Source organism: Megascapheus bottae, chromosome 18 (genome assembly GCF_031878675.1).
Source record: "Megascapheus bottae isolate mThoBot1 chromosome 18, mThoBot2.hap1, whole genome shotgun sequence".
In the NCBI taxonomy this organism is placed as follows: domain Eukaryota; kingdom Metazoa; phylum Chordata; class Mammalia; order Rodentia; family Geomyidae; genus Megascapheus; species Megascapheus bottae.
Window position 1 is genome coordinate 40,359,021 of NC_143526.1, and position 20,551 is coordinate 40,379,571.

General features: G+C 56.0%; 1 protein-coding gene across 1 annotated transcript in view; it reads right to left on the reverse strand.

Moving 5' to 3' along the window:
• Kcnb1 (potassium voltage-gated channel subfamily B member 1) overlaps positions 1-18,126 on the reverse strand; it is a 63,776-nt gene extending 45,650 nt beyond the window's left edge. The window contains exon 1 of the mRNA XM_090352502.1: positions 17,560-18,126. Coding sequence (XP_090208628.1) covers positions 17,560-18,126 — 567 coding nt within the window. The remainder of the gene's footprint in view (positions 1-17,559) is intronic.
• Positions 18,127-20,551: the final 2,425 nt, after the last annotated feature.

A 20,551-nucleotide genomic window follows, 5' to 3' on the forward strand; every position in this document is an offset into this window, starting at 1 on the left:
GGAGGAGTCCAAGCCAGGAAACACTCAGGACACAGAAGGTGCCACGGTGCAGGCCCCTGATGGGCCCGGGTACTACTTTCTAGGGGGTGGGCCTGGCAAGCTCTGTGACCTCACACTCACGTGTCACAGGTGTGTAGTGCGTTCATCTTAGTCCTTCTCCTCCTTCGCAAAGCACCATTTGGGGTCTTCAAATGACTGAACGGTGGGTCTCAGGGCCCGCTTCTATATGACCCCATCTGGACTCAGTCCTTCTCCTCAGCCGCGGAGTCCCTGATGTGAAATGGTGATTGGGAACCAGAGTGCCAGCACTAAGCGTCTGGTGACACTGGTGGCCTCTTCTGGCTCTGTGGGGATCCTCCAGCACTGAGGAAGTGAGCCAGTGACAAACCCGGGGCTCACGCAGTCAGACTGGGGCCACTGACAAACCCAACCCCTGAGGCTTCTCCAGGATGCCTTGTCCTGATAATGCTGAGAAGCTGGCCGGCCTTCAGGGGCCCCGGAGGAAAGACAGCCCTACAGCAAAAGCCACTGGTGGTTTGGGGGACACAGGACCTCCGTGACCATGTCAGGACCAGATCAGCTGGGACTGCTCAGTTACTCTATCCATAACAGCGTGGTTTGTTCTGGCCTCTGTTTATCATCCCATACACCCCGTAGACGTGCTCCACAAGCAGGCATCTTGCCCATTTTCATTGTCGCAGTAACCCTTGTAACCATCATTCTTCCTGTTTGAGAAATAAGCAATCTCAGGCTCAAGAAGAGAGGTAGTTTGTCCAGAACCACAAGGCCAGAAAAATGTCAGCACCAGGATTTGAAGCTGGAAATGTCTCCCATGATCCTGTGCCTGCCTGCCTGCCTGCCCTACAGGGTTTTCCCTCCTGATCACAAACCCTTTCATAGTTTTGGGAAGCTACCCCAGTCTTGTGCTCAGTCCAGGTGGCAGAGATAAGGCTAGCTCCACCTCCAGGCCTGGCCAATCAGAACTAAGCACTCCTCTGGCCCCATGGATTGGCTCACTTTGGGCCAATCAGTGAACCCGGAGATTGATACTCCAAGCTCAGATCTTTGCTTAGTCTAGACAGAGAACAGCTTGGGGCTCAGAGACGATCCTGAGAGTCACCGTGGCCATTTTGTTTGTTTACCTGGTATTTATTGCAGTTTTGGGTGACCAGGATCACCCTGAGTTTAAATGGAAAGATCCATTTGGGAACATGTGTCAGACAAAAGGGCAGGGCAGCTGGCTATCAAGATTCTTCCAAGCATCAGAGCATAACTTTCATCCTTAAGAAAAAGAGAGCCGTGGGCCAGGACCATGACCTAGTGCTTGCCTAGCATGCACGAAGCCCTGGGTTTGATTCTCTGCAACCACATACACAGAAATAGCCGAAGTGATGCTGTGGCTCAAGTGGCAGCAAAGAGTGTCCAAAAAGTGTCCAAGGACAGTGCCCAGGCCCCAAGAATGAGCAGAGAGAGAGAGAGAGAGAGAGAGAGAGAGAGAGAGAGAGAGAGAGAGAGAGAGAGAGAGAGAGAGAGAGAGAGAGAGAAAGAGAGAGAGAGAGGGGGGGGGAGAGAGAGAAGAAAACGTGAGTCATGGCAGGAAAACATACAAGAAGATGACAGCACACATGGCAAAGGAGAGAGTTAAAGGAAAAACATTAGGAAAGCTGCGACGAGCCACTGGTGCCTGGCTCCTGCTCGAGTTTGCAGTGTTTGATGCAGTGCTTTTTGGCAAATGGGGGTACCTGTGTGGCCCCCACCCCATGAAGGTTCAGGGAGCCCCCGGCCACCAAGCAACATTCCCCTGACCAACAGCTGGCACTCACTTTCCTCAGCATAGACATTCTGCCTTGCCACAACCAGAGGAGACATCTTATGGCCTGTGCTTTCTGATGATGGTGGTGAAGCCTGTCTTCTGGTGTGGGTCCAAAGCAGAGCTGCCATGCATACCTGGGTACCTGTGCACCATGCCCACCCCACACCCAGCTGCCATCCTGGGTCTCAGAACAGCCCAACTGGGCTTCTCCAGGATGGCCAAATGAAGGAGGCGGGGGTGGCTCCTGGCCCTGGGTCTGAACCACGAGGAGACTCCTCCAGGCCTTCTTCAGCTCGCCTCTGTAAGATGGGAGGACCTGTGAACAACTTTCTCCTGATTCCTCTGCAAGGAATGCTCACGGGGGCCCAGGTACTCGACGTTCTGGAGCCCTACAGGGCTTGCCCGGCCCCACAGCCAGGGAGGCCATCACCCCCCTGGGGAGGGGAAGGGGGAACTGACAAGTCCAGCAGCCTGTCCTGGGACACATGGTTGGGAAGCAGCAGCGCTCGGGTCTGAGCTCTAGGGGAGTCCATGAGTTAAGAAAAATAATACATAACAATGATGTAATATGTAATAACAAACATGTAATATGAACAAGAAGTGCCTGACAAATGTTAGAAGCAAGCCAGAGGAGGCTTGCTGGTTAAAAAGCCAGTGACTGGGCACGGGAGTCTGGCCTAGTGGTAGAGTGCTTGCCTAGCATGCACAAAGACCGAGGTTCAATTCCTTGATACCACATACATAGAAAAAAGCTGGAAGTGGTGCTGAGGATCAAGTGGTAGAGCTCTAGCCTTGAGAAAGTCCAAGGACAGTGCTCAGGCCCTGAGCTCAAGCCCAGGACTGGCAAAAAAAAAAAGCCAGTGACCTAAGCTAGGCACAGTGGCTCACGCCTGTAATCCTAGCTACTCAGGAGGCTGAGATCTGAGGACTGCAAAACACCATCCCGGGCACTAAAGTCCATGAGGCTCTTATCTCCAGTTAACTACCAGAAAACCGAAGTGGCATTGTGGCTCAAGGGATAGGAGCCTTGAGCTAACGTGCTCAGAGACAACACCCAGGCCCAGAATTCAAGTCCCATGACCAAGAAAAGAAAAAAAATGCCTGTGACCAGCAAGACAAAGGAGATGGGTGGGCATAGCGCCCACGCCCATCATCCTACCATGCCATGAGGGGGGCATCGTAGAGGGATAGAATTCCACGACCAGCCAGGCAAAAAGCACAAAACCCTATCTGAAAAATAACGAATGTGACAAGGACTGGGTGTGTGGCTTACATGGTACAATACCTGCCAAGTAAGGACAAGGCTCTGAGTTCAAATTTCAGCACTGCCAAGAAAAAAAGACAAAAGGAAAGAAGCAGTGGCTAGGGTATAGAGAAAAAGACAGCCATTGCTGTACTGTGGGGACTGCACACAAATGCAGTCATCAGGGAAAACTGCATGAAGTTCAATGAAAAACCTCAAACTGAAGAGCACAGGGCCCAAGAAGTTCCCCCTGGTGTAAATCCAAAGGCGATCAAATCAGATCACTGCAGCTCTGGTCACCACCAGCCAGCACACGGAATCCACCTCCGTGTCCATCCACAGTAAAGGAAGCAGATGTGCTGTGTGCACACAGGGGAATACTATGCAGCCATAAAAAGGACAGAAGCCTCTCATTTGCAACCACACAGGCACAGAGAGACTGAGTAACCTCACCTGTGTGGAGACTAAGGAAGCGGTTCTCAAAGAAGGAAAGAGTGGAGCCGTGGTCACCGAAACCGGGAGGTTGGGGAAGAGCAATAAGGAAAGGGTCCCAGGGGCGTCAGTGGTCAGCAACGGCGTGTTACATAATGCAAACTGTCAGGAAGGACGACCCTGGATGTTCTTCCCCACCAGGAGATGGTAAACGGCTAATTACCTCCAATTAATCACGCAGGCCAGTTCACAGCACTCTACCCCGGACTCTGCTCCATGAAGCTTTTCAAAATAAATTAAGATCTTAAAAGTTCCTGTTTTGTTATGTGTTGGTATGAGGGCTTGAACTCAGGGCCTGGGTGCTGTGCTAATCCCTAGCATTTTCATTGAACGGGCACTCTGTCACTTGAGTCACAGATCTGCTTTATCCACTTTTAGCCTCTTGGTGGTTAACTGGAGATAAGAGTCACAGCCATCCCTGTTCGGGCTGGCTTAGAGCCTGGACCCTCAGATCTTAGCTTCCTAATCAGCTAGGATTACAGGCCTGAGCCACTGATGCCATCACCGTTTGAGACAGGGACTCCTCTCCCTGCCAGACTATGGGGCAGACCCTGCCTCCTCTCCCTCTGTACCTGCCACACCCGGGTCTCTGCTCCATGAAGCAGGGAAATGTGGGCTGTTTACTGAAGAGTCCTGACACAGTAGGTGCTAAATTAACAGAGCCTCTGTGTCCTAGGTATAGAACCAAGGTCTCCCCCCACCTACCTGAAAATACCACAGTAGTGGTATTTAGTAGTGGTATTTACCACAGTGCTCCCTGTGCCACACTGTTCTGTGTGTGTGTGTGTGTGTGTGTGCACGTGTGCGTGCGCACCTGCATGCACGCACACATGAGCTTGCGCCTACAGCTTGTTCTGGTAATACTGCCCTGGTCCTGATCAGGGCCGGGAGTCTCATTCTTTCGGCACTGGAGTGGCATGGGTAGGCTGAGGGAGGCCAGGCCCTCTCCTCCCAAGTCCCCTCTCCCTGTGCCAGTCCCCTGTGCTGTCACCCATTCTCTGGGGACCCATCTCTGGGTCCACAGGCCCTCAGCCAGGTGGAGCATGCACCCCAGTCCCCGGCCCTGAGGCCATACCCAGGGTGGTGGCCCAGGCTGAGGCCAGTTCAGACCAGGCACCCCTCCTTCCAAGTTCACAGGGTGGGTGCTGGTGGGGCCTGACTGGCTACACCCACTGTCAGCAGTCACAGCCATGCCTGCTTCTCCAACACAGTGGTGGCTCTAGCATCCGGCAGGCCTCCGCCCCTCTGCACAAAGATCTGCCTCTCCGCCATCCTGACACAGTCCCAGAGAGAAAGGGGCCTTGTGTTCGGTGCCACCCCAGCCTGGTCTTCAGGGCGGCTCCTGTCCCTGCTGAGCAGAGAGGCCTTGCCACTTCTGCTGACTGGGTGGGGACACGGGCCCAGAGGCTGACGGCCAAGGCCTGCTCTCATTCACGTCTGGCCAGCCTCTTCCACCCGCCCTGGCTGCTGGAGGCTTGTTTGTGAGGTTTTGCTTGGCAGCCTTTCCTGCTGACCCTGGGTGGCTTAATGAAGCTGGCGAAGGCTGGCAGCCAGCCTCCTCAGCATGGCTTCAAGAACCTCGAGCCTCCCAGCTCTCTCTTTCTGCTCAGGGCGGGAGGTGGCCAAGGCGAGCCACGCAGCGGAGGGAACAAGAGATTGGCCACGTCAGGCCACTCTGAGATCCAGTCTCAGCCTAGGGTTTGGTCCTCAGCGGTCAAGAGCGGGCATGGGGTGGGGGGGACCCTGCACCCACTTCCTAGAAAAGCACCAAGTGCGTCTCACACATTGGCTAGATTCCAGGGAGTGGCTGTCTGCAGGAGATGAAGGCTTGGCTCATGCAGCGTAAGTTCCTTTCGGGGGAGGAAGGAGGCTTGAAGTCAGGATCTCACACTCTCACTTGACGTTTTCTGGTGCAAGACTAGCACTCTAACCACTGGAGTCACACCTCCACTTCTTGCTTTTTGCTGGTTAACTGGAGATGTTTTTTGCTCCTCAGATCTCAGCCTCCTGAGAGGACAGGAAGCAGGTCATGCAGATGGTAGCCACATCAGCCTTATGCCAAGGCCCTGCTGTAGATTCACAGAGGCACATGGAGAGACCAGCACGGCAGAACCTGGGGGCTCATGTGGATTTTGCTTGGATGCCAAGAGATGTGGAAGCCACCCCAAGGCTTTGGGTGGGAGGTGTGAAGCTCAGATTTTGCACTTTGGCCCATAAACCTAAATTGTTTACCACCTGGGCCTTGAAGACAAAGCTGGTGCTCAGAGAGTGTTAATGGAGTGGTGAAAAGGTGATGAGTGTGCATACCTTCCCAGGTTTTGGCCTCTGTGCCTGCTTGGCAGGCGATGCAGAGATAGGGTGGGAGCAGGTGTGTGTGGGGGGAGCCCCAAGCATGGTTTGGGGTGCAGTGAGTTGGAGATGTGCCATTGGTGTTCACCAGCTTTAGAGTTGGGAGCTCAGCCTCAGATCTAGGCTGATACTGTGGATTCCCTGTGCATGCTGGGTAAGGGAGGGGACCTCCAGAGCATACTGGGTAAGGGACAGGGCCTCCGGGGCATTGTGGGTAAAGGACAAAGCCTCCTGTGCATGCTGGGTAAGGGACAGGGCCTCCGGGGCATTGTGGGTAAAGGACAAAGCCTCCTGTGCATGCTGGGTAAGGGATGGGGCCTCTGGGGCATGCTGGGTAAGGGACAGGGCCTCTCTGCATCTCTGTCTCTGACCCAGGAAAGGCAGCAGCTATGGAGGAGGGAGGCCAAGTGGCTGGATTTCTGTGTGAGGAGCTTGGGTGGGGAGCCTCAGGCACACACTGCACACCCTGAGTGTTCTGGGGACCCCCAGTAGCACAGACTGAGGCCCTAGTTAAGAAACCAGACCTGGGGCCATGGCTATGGACCTGACCCTGAGGCTGGGGAGGAAAGCAGGTGCCAGGGTAAAGAGATAGCTGCCATCGAGATAGCTGCCATCCTGCTCAGGGTCCCTGAGTCCCCAGAATGGAGCGACCTTTTACCAGCTAGCAAAGCATCCCAGGGTGCGAGAGAGAAAGTGAAGGCCAGAAAAGCCAAGTCACCCAGCAGGGCTGGGCGGGGGCACTGATGGAGGGGTATAACCACACTGAGTCATGAGTGTCCCCTCCAGACTGGGGATGGGTAGGGGGTGTTCACTTAGACGATCAGCCCAGAACTGTGCCTTGCCCAGTCCAGCCCCAGAGAGTCCCTTCCATCATCTCCGAGCCCCAGCTGAGCCCCAGCTTTGAGAAACTCCAACCCTTAGAGCCCTCAAAGTCCTCAAAGGCTCAGACTCCACGGTCTGGTGCTGGGGTTTCCCAAGAGTCCCCAGAGTCTCTAGGGAGCTGAGAACCAGCTGAGCCGCCCAGGGTAGCACCACCAGAGCCACTTCCCGGTTCTTTCAGGAAAAGCCCAGTGGAAGCCGAGTCCCCCCAGGGGCTCTCGGGACAAATGACGCCAATTCTTCAGGATGGCAACCTCCTTTTTTGTCAGTCCTGGGGCTTGAACTTAGGGTCTAGGTGCTGCCCCCGAGCTTGTTTTTGATCATAGACCAGCTGCTCTACCACTTTGAGCCACAGCTCCTCTTCTGGTGGTTCACTGGAAATAAGAGTCCCAGACTTTCCTGCCCCGCTGGCTTTGAACCATGATCCTGAGTAGATAGGATTACAAGTATGAGCGCTGGCTCCCAGCTAATCTCCCTTGTATTTATTTATTTATTTTATTTTATTTTATTTTATTTTTTTGTGGGTCAAGGGCTTGAACTCTGGGCCTGGGCATTGTCCCTGAGCTCTTCAGCTCAAGGCCACTGCCCTACCCCTTGAGCTACAGCCCCTTTCCTTTTTTTTTTTTTTTTTTTTTTTTTTTTTAGTGAATGAACTGGAGATAAGAGACTCACATAATTTAGTGCCCAAGATGGCTTTGAACCACGATCCTCAGATCTCAGCCTCCTGAGTAACTAAAATTACAGGCATGAGCCACTGTGCCCGGCTCCAGTCTCCCTTTTAAAACAGCTTGGTGTTACCCAAAGAAAGGAAGTGAAGGAGACCCTGAAGCAAGTTCTGTCTCCGGCATTCCTCCTCCAGACCTGAACAGCCACTGCTCTTCGGGCTGGAAAGCAACCACAAGTGTGGACCTGAGGGTGTGTTGCATGGAAAGGAGCCAACCACACCCCACTGTTGTGAATTCACAGGGATCCCCACACCTAACACCTGCTTCTGGGTTCACTGTCCTGTGGTTGGTCCTTGTAGGTGGGCTTTGCTTAGGGAGAATGTGACAGGATGGTGTCACCAGAATCCAAGTGGGTGGGTGGGGTTCACAGAGGGGCTGGGGATGACTCAGGATGCAGCTCTAGCTTGCCAGGAGGCCCTGGGTTCCAAATCTGGCACTGTACTGAGACATAGTACTGAAGCCGCGCCTCTGGGAAGACCCCCTTGATTGACTGAAAAATGTTGATACCCGTTCGTTTTAGAGGAAAAGGGTATGGAGCTGGGCGGGACCCTTGAGATTCTCACCTACCAGCCACTCCTAGAAACTACCACAGACCTCCCAAGTCACTCCTCCACCCACACTCAGGGACACACAGCTCTCGGCCCAGGGAGTCCTGCTATCCGGAGGAGAACAGAGATCAGGTGACAGCTGAAGGGAACACCACATCCCAAGGGAAGCGAAGGCCGCTCTGGAGCAGCACAGAATGGAAAACCCACAGTGGGCAGTGTGACCAATCCTGAGCTCAGGGCAGGCCTCCCAGAGGAGGCGACATTCAAAGGGTGAGATTCAGCTAATAACTGTGTGAAGAGGAGCGGAAAAGCACTCCGGCAGAGGGCATGGCATGTGCAAAGCTCTAACCCTTTACTCTCTCTCCTTTTACAGACTGTGATTTTTTTTTTCTAACTTTAAAAATGCAAAACTAATGGGCTGGGGGTTTGGCCTAGTTGTAGAGTGCTTGCCTAGCATGCACAAAGACCTAGGTTTGGTTCCTTTGTACCACATACACAGAAAAAAGTCAGAAGTGGTGCTGTGGCTCCAGTGGTAGAGCTCTAGCCTTGAGAAAACCCAAGGACAGTGCTCAGGCCCTGAGCTGAGCCCAGGACTGGCACAAAAAAAAAAAAAAAAAAGCAAAACCAAGTCACGCCAGTGATCCTAGCTACTCAGGAAGCTGAGATCTGAGGGTTCCAGTTCAAGGCCAGCCTGGGCAGGAAAGTCCCTATGAGACTCTGACCTTCAATTAGCCACCAGAAAACTGGAAGTGACACTGTGGCTCAAAGTAGAATGCTAACCTTGGGCAAAAAAGTTCAGGGACAGTGCCCAGGCCCTGAGTTCAAACCCCACAACTGACAAAAACAAAAAGAAAATAGCCAGGCAACTGAAGTTGTTTAGAACTTGGAGACTTTGAATTATACCAAGGCTACCTCCTTGTAAGGAGACTCTGTTTCAGGGAAGATTACTCAGGAACCCCCAAAGTAGCGACCAAAAGAATCGAGTAATGAATGACTGGGAGAAATACCATGGCCCACCATGGAGGGTGGACAAGTTAGGGCAGTGAGAGAGGGCTATTTAGGCAGAGTTTTAAAGGACGAGAGACCGGGGAGTCCAGATGTTCTAGCCAGAGACAGTATGTGCAAAGGTCCTGAGGTACTGATAAAGACACCCAGGATGACAGGACAAAAAGGAACACTACATTGCTAGGTGTGTAAATAAAGGTAGTGTGGAGGTTCGTTTTTTTTTTGAGCTCAGGGCCTGACCACTGGCCTTGGACTTCCTCAAGGCTAGAACTCTACCACTTGAGCCTCAGCACCACTTCCAGCTTTTTTTCTATGTAATGTGGTACTGAGGAATTGAACCTGGGTCTTCATGCATGCTAGGCAAACACCTTAACCACTAGGCCAAACTCCCGGCCCGTAGTGTGGGGGTTCTTAAGGGGCCTTAGATGTTGCTCCTGGGAGCAACAGTGTGAGGAGCAATGGGTCTGCACTGACTGGCCCTCACCCCGTCCAAGCACGTGGACACTCAGCTGAACTGGAGACAGGCTCTGCCTATAAAGAGATAAACAAACCAGGAAAGCAGGACAGCATAGAGGGGGTCGTGTAGAGGATACCTCAATATCACAGAGGAGACAAGCATCATCACATGACACACAGGAAGCAGGACTCCAGCCCAATGCCAGCATGTGCCTGGCAGCGTTCTTCATGTCCAGAGACATGAGATTTCCCACTCTGACCCCGCCTGCTGCAGCCCGCTATGAACAACGCTCTGCCGCTAGCTCCTCTGGTCCAGTCACAGTTCTCGGGGTTCTGACCTTGATCTCTGGAGTCCTGACCTCAAGTGGCCCACACCAACCCTGCACACACAGCCGTGACCTCGGTGTCCACCTCTGCAGAGGTCCCTGAGGTTAGGGACGGGTCTCCACAGGGTGCAACCTCCAATCCTCTCCCAGAGACTCTCGCAGGCTCTGGAGACAAATGGTAGGAGTGGCGGTCATGATAAACGAGGGCTGACATTTCTGGCACACAGGCGCGTGCGCACACACACAAACACACAAGTGTGTTCCATGAGAGGATTCGCCTCTCATTTCTGCCCTGCTTCAGCCCTGCAGCGGTAGGGACACAGGAACCAGGTTGCAAACCCACCCTGTGGGCAGAGGGTGCCAGCTGCAGGGAAGGGGAAGGAGGGGCCTCCACCCAGGAAACGTTCATCCTGGGAAGGTCTCAATGCCACCATATCCAAACTGGCCACTGGAGGTAAGAGACAGGACATGAGGGGAAGAGGGCTCCAAGATTAGAACTTCCTAATATGAAGAGACACAGCAGAGACGCAGTTCTCAGTTTCTAAAGGTCATTCCTACAGCCTGAAGGTCAAAGACATGGGTGCCCTGTGCTGTGCAGTCCTGGGCCAGCCACATCACCTCGCCCAGTCTCAGTCTTCTGGCTGGAAGGGGACAGTGGCCTTTCCCCAACGTGGCAACTGTTAGATCTGATGGCATTGCATGGGGCATTCCATGCCTTCCAAGAGTGCCGGCACACTGTGCCCAGAATACGTCTATGGCTGCCATCGCTACAGTTCTGATTTCATCCAAGAGACGGAGGCCAGGTGACTGTGCCTATCCGGCCCAGGGCTTTTGGCTCGGGTCATCTGGAAGAGTAATGTACAGAGGGGTTACAGTTACATTCGTCAGGTGGTGGGTGCATTACTTCTCGCACAACGAGACCCCTTTCCCTGACTTCTAAGGCCAGAGAATGCCTGGAGGCTTGCAATGTGCTGGTGACATTTTTTTCAGATTGAGACGTTTTTGAAAAAGCACTCTGTTGATTTTGCAGAATTGTCAGGAGGCTCACGTGAGGTGACGATTAAACATAAGAGGACGCTCGGCCAGGCACCAGTGGGTACACCTGGAATCCTAACTACTAGAGGCTGGGATTTCAGATTGCAGTTCCGAGTCAGCCAGGGCAGGAAAGTGCATGAGGCCAGACGTGAAGTTGTAGTTCAAGTATAGAGCACAGGCCTTGAAATGGAAAGGCAAAGGAACGCACTGCCAGGCCCTGGGTTCAAGTTTCAGAGCCAGCACCAAAAAATAAAACTTTCTTTTAAAAAATCAAGGGGCCAGGAGTTTGGCCTAGCGGTAGAGTGCTTGCCTAGCATGTACGAAGACCAGGGTTCGATTCCTTGGTATCACATATGTAGAAAAGGCCGGAAGTGGTGCTGTGGATCAAGTGGCAGAGCTCTAGCCTTGAAAAAGCTCAAGGACAGTGCTCAGGCCCTGAGCTTAAGCCCCATAACTGGCAAAAAAAAAAAATCAAGAGGGGCGCGGGGCGAGGTGCTGGTGGCTCCTGGCTATAATCCTAGCTACTCAGGAGGCTGAGATCTGAGAACTGCGGTTCAAAGCCAGCGCAGGCAAGGAAATCCGTGAGACTCTTATCTCCAATTAATCATCAGAAAACCAGAAGTGGTGCTGAGGCTCAAGTGAGCCTTGAGCTGAAGAGCTCAGGGTCAGTGCCCAGGCCCTGAATTCAAGCCCCATGACTGAGCCCCCACTCCCCAAATCAAAAGGGCTTCCATATAGCAGGCCCAGTTCTAAGGGCTTTGCATGTTTACATGAGTTGCACAGGCCACGCCACCTGCTGACCCCCTACAGCCCCCTACTGTGCTCCTCTACTGTTGCCACTGGGGAATCCATGCCCTGAGCGCTGCAAGAGCGTGCTCTAAGTCTCATGACCACTGAGGAGGGCAGGCGCGCTGCGCCTGGATGATCCAGCTCTGGACTCCAGCTCCCATCCACGCAGCTACCGAGTATGGAGGTACACAAAGTGCCAGGTATGGACTTGGTGCCTAATGCATGCTTGTTCTCTTCCAGTTAATTAAGCTCTGGCCAAACTCCCCACTTGGCTAGCATTCTTCCTTCCTAAGTGATTTTGCATTCTCCAGCCCAACGATCTCTTCAAAACCTTGAGGCCAGCTGCCAATATCTGACCCTGGTCAAGTGGCGGTCAGAAAGGGGGAAATCCTGAAGCCTCTATGGTGGCAGTGGGTCTCAGAGACCTACAGGTGGCCCCGAGTGACATCCTACAGTGGTGCCCTGGGCCCTGAGTCAAGGGAAAACACTGCTTTAGCCAGCAAGGCTTCCAAGCTTGTGGTGCCGGTGGGTGGGGCTTCCACCCCTCGCTGATGTCACCAGTAAGGAGCAGGGACAGGAGGAAAGGGCTGGCTGGCCCCAGGGCCAGGATTCTGTCCCAAGCAATAAAAGCAGGCATCTGGGCCAGGAGTTTGGACTAGAGGTAGAGTGCTTGCCTAGCATGTACGAAGACCCAGGTTTAATTCCTTGGTACCACATACACAGAAAAAGCCAGACGTGGTGCTGCAGCTCATGTGGCAGAGCTCTTGCCTTGAGAAAACCAAAGGACCGTGCTCAGGCCCTGAGTTCAACTCCCAGGACTAGCAAAAAAAAAAAAAAAAAAAAGCAGGCATCTCAGATGATTTCTGACCCGGAGTCTGCCCCAGTCTCAACAGAAACTGAGGAACCCTGGACTTTGAGTAGTTCCCTATTTTTTCTTGATGATGATGATATACAATCCCTGATCTTGTAAGGAAGATGAAACCTTATTCTGCCAGAGCCCTGAAAGATGGGGGGGGGGGGTAGGGGGACCTGCCAGCAGGTTACAAGTGACCCTGGCAGTCAAGGTGGAGTTCTGAGGGATGCCAGCTGCTGGACTGGGTGCTCCTGGCCTCCCTCCCCCAATCCAATCCCTATTTCCTAGGGAGGAAAGCGAGGCTCACCACATCTACTCCATGCCAGCGCCCCGTCCTCCTCAATAACCAACACTGCACCCATTTCTGGATACTGTGATAATAATCAGAATTCATACTTATACATTCTAGTTGCAAACTGCATTTGCACCTAAAATCTCACAGACAAACCCCAGGAGTAGCTCCTGGTATCACCCCATCACAGCAAACTTCCAGAAGCTCAATCCAGGATTCAGAATGCCACCAAAACCCAGACGAACAGAGTCCAAACCTTGGCTCTCCCACTCTCCACCCCCCAACTAAATGTTATCTACTGATGGCTCAGCTGTGGGAGCAGAGATGCAATGACCTTGCCTTCAGGAGCCTCCACTTCTTCTGTAAAAGAGCCCGTCTAAAGAACCACAGACACTTCATGACCACATGACCTATCTTGACCAATGGGAATGTCAAAAGAGCATGGTCCTGCTGGTGTGGTGGCTCACACCTGTAATCCTGGCTACTCAGAGGCTGAGATCTGAGGATTGCGATTCAAAGCCAGCCAGGTCAGGAAAGTCTGTGAGGCTTTCATCTCCAATTAAGCCACAGGACTGATATCCTCAAAAAAAAAGCACAATCATGGGACACACATGCCTTGGCCAATGGGATCTGTTCTGACCAATAGGATTGTCAAAAAAAAAAAAAAAAACAACCAAAAAAACGTGGTTCTAGGGGCAGGGAGTTTGGCCAAGTGGTAGAGTGCTTTCTTAGCATGCACAAAGACCTGGGTTCGATTCCTCAGCACCCCAGACATAGAAAAAAGCTGGAAGTGGTGCTGTGGTTCAAGTGGTAGAGCTCTAGCCTTGAGGAAGTCCACAGACAATGCTCAGGCCCTGAGTTCAAGCCCCAGGACTGGCCAAAAAAAAAAAAGTGATTCTACTCTGGAAGGCAGTTTGGAGGTTTCTCAAAAAACTAAAAATTGACCTTCCCTACAATCCTGCCGTATCACTCCTGGGCATCTACCCTGAGCATCCTAACCCAGGATATGATAAGGACACCTGAACAGCCAAGTTCAGCGCTACCCTATTCACAAGAGCCAAGCGATGCAACAACCCAGACGCCCCACAGATGAATGGATACAAAAAATGTGATACCCATATACAATGGAATCTACATAGCCACCAGACAAGATAAAATAATGGCATTCTCTGGGAAGTGGATGGAACTAGAGAAAATCATGCTGAGTGAGATAAACCAAGACTAAAGGAACAAAAGGCGCATGGTCTTCTTGATATGTGGATATTAGATCCAAACAATACAAGAGCAATGACTCAATACTCGGTACTCAAGGTCACTGACATGAACTTGGAGATATAAATATAACTATGTAGACACAGAAAGCTATGATGCGCTATATATTCTATCATCTCTGACATACAAAGTCTCAGCTTAATTTTAATTTTGTTCTTAAATTTATGTGCCAGTGAATGCATATAGAGATTCCATTCTTGAATACGTGTTTGTTAAACTTGACATTTGAAATATGATGTAAAAAAATCAGTGTTAATAAAATATTCTAATTAAAAACAAAAAAGTAGTTCTTGTCTCTGTGGCTGGACATGGCTGTAGCACACCGGAGAGCTGTCACTGGGCAGCCATCTCTGGGGTGAAACTTCAAGCTTGAGTCCAGGTCACCCACAGGGACTGAAGAAGGAGAAAGTATTTAGAATCCCATCCCAGAGCCCCGGCCTCACCGTATCCCACTACCTAGGACTGTCCTGATAGGTTAGAGGGACACAGAAGCTGCCCAGTCCTCTTTCCTTTACTTATACCCACAGCAGTCCTAACAGGGGCACTGCCTGGGTGGGTACAAAGCAAATACAAAGGGCCGACACATGGAAGAACAGCTACTTTGGAAATAAGTCCTTTAACCCTGAGATGGTAGGGAGGGTAGACTCTCAAGGCCTGACAAATCAGCTCCCACACTCCCACGGAGACATGCCTGTCACATCCTTGAAGAAAACAAAACAACAAAAAAAGGCCAGTAGAGGCCCCGGTACCATCTCATGCCAGTCCCGGGGGACTGACCCCAGCTTCCCAATAGCAATCAATCACTCTGCCATTGGCTTAATGGGTTTCAATGGAGGAGTCTAGGGCCTGGGCTTGGGTTTGTCTCTACGTTTCCAGAGCATTCCATCAATTATTAATGACCTCAGCTCAGCCTCCCTGGTGCTGCTTTCAGGAGGAAAGAGTTTTGAAGCAACTCTGCCCACCCAGCTGAGAAACAGGACTCAGCTACTTATCACCATCTGTTAGGTACTGGGCCCTGAGCTAAGTTTTCACAGATGCTGTATCCTGCCCATAGGGAGTGATGACCTTGATCTCTCTTTCACAGGTGGGAGACTGACCTTGGAGAGGTGGCCAGAAGACCAGAGGCCATGGCAGTAGCAGAACTGAGCCTAGAACTTTGGTCTGTCTCTGTGCCTGAACCAACGAGATAATGCTGGTTTTGCTAAGGGTGGTCACCCAGAAATGACCCTTCACTTGGTCTTCTCAGCCTGCGGCTGAGACATTTTCACAGGCTTCAGGATGCCGACAGGCAGGGTGTCCCAGCTGGGAGCATGAGGAAGGCCTGGTTCAGGTGACGAAAGAAGGCCAGAGGCCCAGGGGAAGAGTCATGGGTGGGAAGAGAGGACTCACTGAAACAATGATTCACCATTCGCCTTTCCCTCCCCCCATCTACTCATCTCAAGAGTGGTTTCTGGGAGGTTCTAGGGCCAAGCACCCCCATGGCTGTTGAGACCATGTGCCTGCCCCAGGGCACTCACATTCTTAGGGGTGCAACACAGAGACACATCAAAGAGCAGATGATTTTGAACAGCACCCAAGGCCTGGACAGAGGGGATACTGCACACTGTGACAGTGTGAGAGTGTGTGCACCTTTCCCAGTGGGAGTCAAGGAAGGTCTCTCCATAGAGGGACACCTCTGCCAATTCTGTGCCTGTTCAAATAGGGACTGAGAAGAAGGGGCTAGCCAGGTGCCAATCTGGTAGAGCATGACAGGCCATAGGAAAGCCAAGTGCAAAGGTCCTGAGGTAGGATAAAGCCTGGGCTATTTGGGAACGGGGGCGGGAGGGCTACTTGAACCAAGGGAGAATGGAAGAGATGTTTCAGAGTGGGTTTGAGGGTCAGGTTTTATAAGGCCTCTCAAAAGTGATGAAGTCTAGGTTTTATTCCAAGTGTGATGAGAAACCCCAGGAGGACTTCAAATAGATGAATAACATGATCCAATTTACATTTTGAAAAGAGCATGTCGGCTCTGTGTATGGGGGGGTGTGAATGGCAGAGGGCAGCGAGAGTGGAAGCAGAGAGGGGGGAGGAGGCTGTGGAAAGAACAGGGGATTCAAAGTCACACTAGGTTCCATTTCTGGCTACTCCTCTTTGCCTACTTTGTGTCCTCAGGGCAAATGGCGTCCCCTCTCTGAGTCTATTTGGGGAGGATGTGCTGGGGTGGGGGTGTCTGGGTTTCTGCTCCGAGGGCCAATGAGCCTGCTTCCCTCCCCATCCAGTTCCAGCTCCAGAAAATCCTACTGGTCCATCTGCAGGAATGTGAGCTGACAGCCCAGCCTGGGATCACTGAGAGGTCATGGAGCTCATCTGGGCAATCGGATTAACCCAAGGGAGAGGAGAGCTGTTTATTCCCAAACAGTGCCTCCTGGAAGCCCTAGAGCCTGTGCCTCCCTGCCAGATGCCAACCCAAACACAGCCCTCTGCTAGGGCTTCATGGGGAGACTTCCCCTCACTTCTTGCCTCTTGTGTCCCTGGGACAGGACAGGAAGGAGGGAGGGGATGGCAGGGCCTCACTCAGCTGGGGGTGGGGTGGGGCGGGAACCTATGTCAGACCTGGAAATAGCAAAGTAAGTCTGCTGATCCTAAGCCGGTTAAGGGCCAGGCCTGTCCTACAGGCCTAGAGCACAGGACATGTGAGGCCAGACCCCTCACAAGCCTGACTCAGAGGAGATGTGCACTGGCTCCCTCTGCTTTCGGCCTTCATTCCAAGCCTCCCCCAGCCCTAGTGGCACCCACTTCTCTGGTGTGAGCAAACCCACTCCTGCCTCCTCTGAGCTCCACATATCACCCCATTTGCTTCTCCTGTTACCACATCCAGTGGCAACCCATCTTTACAAGCAGCACCAAACCACTCTTGGGGAGGGAAAAAAAATTCAACAGATAGATAAATCTAATAAGAGACAGGGTGACCTCTCATCCATGAGAATCCATAGCCAAGTGCCTGCTGCGCCCCTGCCCTCTCCAGTGCTCCCAGTCCCTCAGCCCCATTTGTTTTCACTTGGGTGGGTTTGGATTTGTGCAAGTGGGGCCGCAGGCTGCACCTCCTCTCTTCCTGGTGGAGAGTGGGGTCATGAGGGCAGGGAACACAGGGTGGGTGTTAAGATCGCAGGGCGCCCACTGAAGCCCAGGCCTGGGTCTTCCAGGGAAAAAGAGAATCACTCCCCACCCCAAGCCAGCAAAAAGCTATTCCTCCCACTCACTCGCGCTTCCAGGCCCTTCCTGTAGTTTTGCATAAGTTCCTATGTGTATATCTTGCCCCGACGAAGTGGGGGGTGGCAGTATTGAAAAGCCAGTGGAGGGGGGGACCCACGATGGGCGCGGGCACACAGGAAAGTCTTACCCCTAGGGACCCCCGTCAGAGCACCGGTCCCAGAACCGTCTTGGCCTCGCGCTGGGCTCACCCCGAGCGGGGCCCCACGCGGGGCGGCCGCGGCCACGCTCACCTTGGCAGCCACTGAGGAATTGGGCTTCTCCAGCAGGTCCCAGAGCTTCTTGCGCTTCTCGGCGCAGCAGGTGTTGTCGAACTCCTCGCCCTCGCGCTCGCGCAGGGTCTCGGCCTCCCGCTTCAGCTCCTCGTTCATCTGCTCCTTCTTCTGGTGGTAGCGCGCCTGGCAGCAGGACTCCAGGTAGATCTCGTCGATGCCCCAGTAGTCGAGCTCCTGGCTGAAGCTGAGCGCGCACATCTCCTCCATCATGTGCAGCCGCCCCGTGCGGTAGAAGTTGAGGATGGACGTGAAGGCGCCCGGGTGGCGGTCGAAGAAGTACTCGTTGTCGTCCAGGCTGTAGTCGTCGCACACCTCGAGCAGCGAGTCGTGCGTGTTGCAGTCGCGGAGCCGGCCCAGCCGCGTGCGGGGCAGGCGGTCCAGCGTGCGCCACAGCACCTCGTGCGCCAGGCCCCCGACGTTGAGGCGCACGCGGCGCGAGCAGGCCTTGCTGCGCACGATCTCCACGGGCTGCGGCGGCAGCGAGCTGGTGGAGCGCGAGCCATGCTTCGTCATGCCCGCCGGCATCGCTGGTCCGGCCGCCCCGCCCCCCGGCCCCCCCAGGCCGCCGTCGCTCGACGGCCTCGGGGGCGACGGCCAGGCCCGCCGCTGCGGGGGAGGGGGGCGGGGAGCGCCCGGGCCGCGGGGCTGCGGGGGGCGCGGGGCGCGGGCGCGGGGCGGGCGGCGGGCGGCCGGGCGTCACCGCCGCCGTCTCACCTCCATCCCGACCGCTGCAGGGCAGAAAGCGAAAGCGGACGCGGGTTAGCGCGCGCCGCCCGGGGCTGCGCCCGGCCCTCCCGGCCGCCCTCCCCGCCCGCCGCGGCCCCCGGGCCCCCCCCCGCGCCCCGCCTCCGCGCCCCGCCCCGCCGCCCCTCCGCCCCGACCTTCCCGCGCCGGAGCCGCTCCGCGGGCGCTCAGGGCTCGCTGTCCCTCCCGCCGGTGCTGAAGTCCGCCCAACCCGGGCCAGGGGAGGGGCCGCCCGCCTCTGGGCGCCCCGAGAGCCCGGGAAAACCCCACCCGGACCGGGGCGCTGTCCGCGCCTTCAGTGCTGAAACTCCCGGCCCGAGCCCCGGCCCCGACACCGGGGCACCGGGGAGCGGCAGGAAAACTTTATGACATCCGCTTCTTCCCAGCCCAGCCCAGGACGGCCAGGACGGGGAGGCAGCGCAGGCCCCGCTCGCGCCCGCAAAGGACTAGGGCGGGCATTCTGGGGGGCTTCCGGACGCCCACCTGTCAGGGGTCACCACGCACGCGGTGCTCACGTCCCCAGGGACCCCAAGACCGCGGAAGCGCCTCCTGCGGCGGCGAGGCAGGGGCGAGCCCTGAGGACGCGCGGACCCGCTGCGCCCCGGGTCCGCCCCCCGCGCCCCTACCCTACGGGGTCCCACCTGCCTGCTCCATCCTATCCTCCCGTCCCCTCCTCCCGTCCCCTCCTCCTCCCCCTCCCTCTCCTCCCCCTTCCCTCCTCCCCTCCGCCCTCCTCTTCCTCCTCCTCCTCACCCTCCTCCCTTCCTCCTCTTCCTCCTCCCCTCCCTCCTCCTCCTCCTCCTCCCCTCCTTCCTCCTCGCTCCTCTCCACGGCAGCTTTTTATAACTCGGGTTCTGCGCCTTTCCCCGGGCTCAGGAGGGAAGGGGTGGGGGAGGTGGGAGGCGGGGAAGCCAGCCGAATTTTCTGGCCTTTCAAATCGTGCCCTCCCTCCGCCGCGCACGGGGGCTTTCGGGGGAGGGGGTTCCGTGGAGCCCCCGGGACGTGGGGCGCATGCCCTCGGCCCCTCCGCACAGCGGGGGTCCCGCGCTTCCCCGGGCCCCAGCTCGGAGCCCCGCAGCTCGGGCCGACCAACAGGCCGAGCCGCGGCAGGCACCCCCAGCCCGCGTTCCCCCGAGCTCCGCGGCGGGCGTCAGCCGGACACTCACCCGCAGGGCGGCCGCCTCCCGGGGCCGGGGCCCGCGCATCGCCCCGGCTGCCCGGGTGCCCCGCCCGCGGGCAGCGGCGGCCCCGGGGCCGGGCTGGGCCCGGCCTACCCCGGCCGGGCGGGCGACGCGCCGGGGCTGCAGGCGCCGCGGGCCCCGCACGCTCGCCGAGGTGGGGTCGCGGGCGGACGGGCGCCGGAGACGCCGGGGCGCGGGGTCCGGACGGCGGTCGGGCGGCGCCTCCGCCTCCGCCGCCTCCTCCTCGTCCGCCTCCTCCTCCTGCGCGGCGGCGGCGGCGGCGACGGCGGCCTGCGCGAGATCAACAAGTCGAGCTGAGCTTCGGCTCCGCGCTCGCCGCGATTCTGTCCCGCACTTCGCCGCGCCGGGAGCCGGCTCCGAGGCGGGACGGCGCCACCTGCGGGTCGGAAGCGCGCGCGCCGCTTAACTCCTCCGCGCCCGGGCCCGGCCGCGGCGGGGCGGGGCGGCCCGGCGAGGGGCGCGGGGGCGCGGGGCCCGGCCGCGCGCGGGACGCCCCCCTCCCGCCGGGGCCCCCTCCTCCGTCCGGGCGCCCGGGACTCCGCTGTGCGCCCCCGCCGGCCCTCGCGGCCGGGAGAGCCGCGGGAAGGGAGGGCCGAGGGCAGGGGTGAACAGCTCTGGCTGTCCCGAGCCTCCATTCCAGAACTCTAGGTTCTGGTAGGGGAGGTGGCCGGTAAACACACCCACCGATAAATACACAACGGGAAGCCAGAAGCCGGGTGACGGGAGCTTATTCAGCCTGGGTCTGGAGAAAGGGGCCGGGGCTGCCCAGCGCTCCCCGAGGGCGGGGCTCTGGGGGCGGGGCTGGGGGCGGGCCGTGGGCGGGGCCCGGGGAGGGCGGGGCTCGGGCGTGGTCGTGGGCGGGGCTCGTGCCGTGGGCGGGGCTCTACGGGGGCGTGGCAAGTTAGCTCAGAAAAGTGCCTGGGAAGGACATCTGGAGAAGTGTGCCAGGCCTGCCAAGGCCACGGTTGGCAGGCACCCTACGTTAGCTCTTTCATGTTTATTTT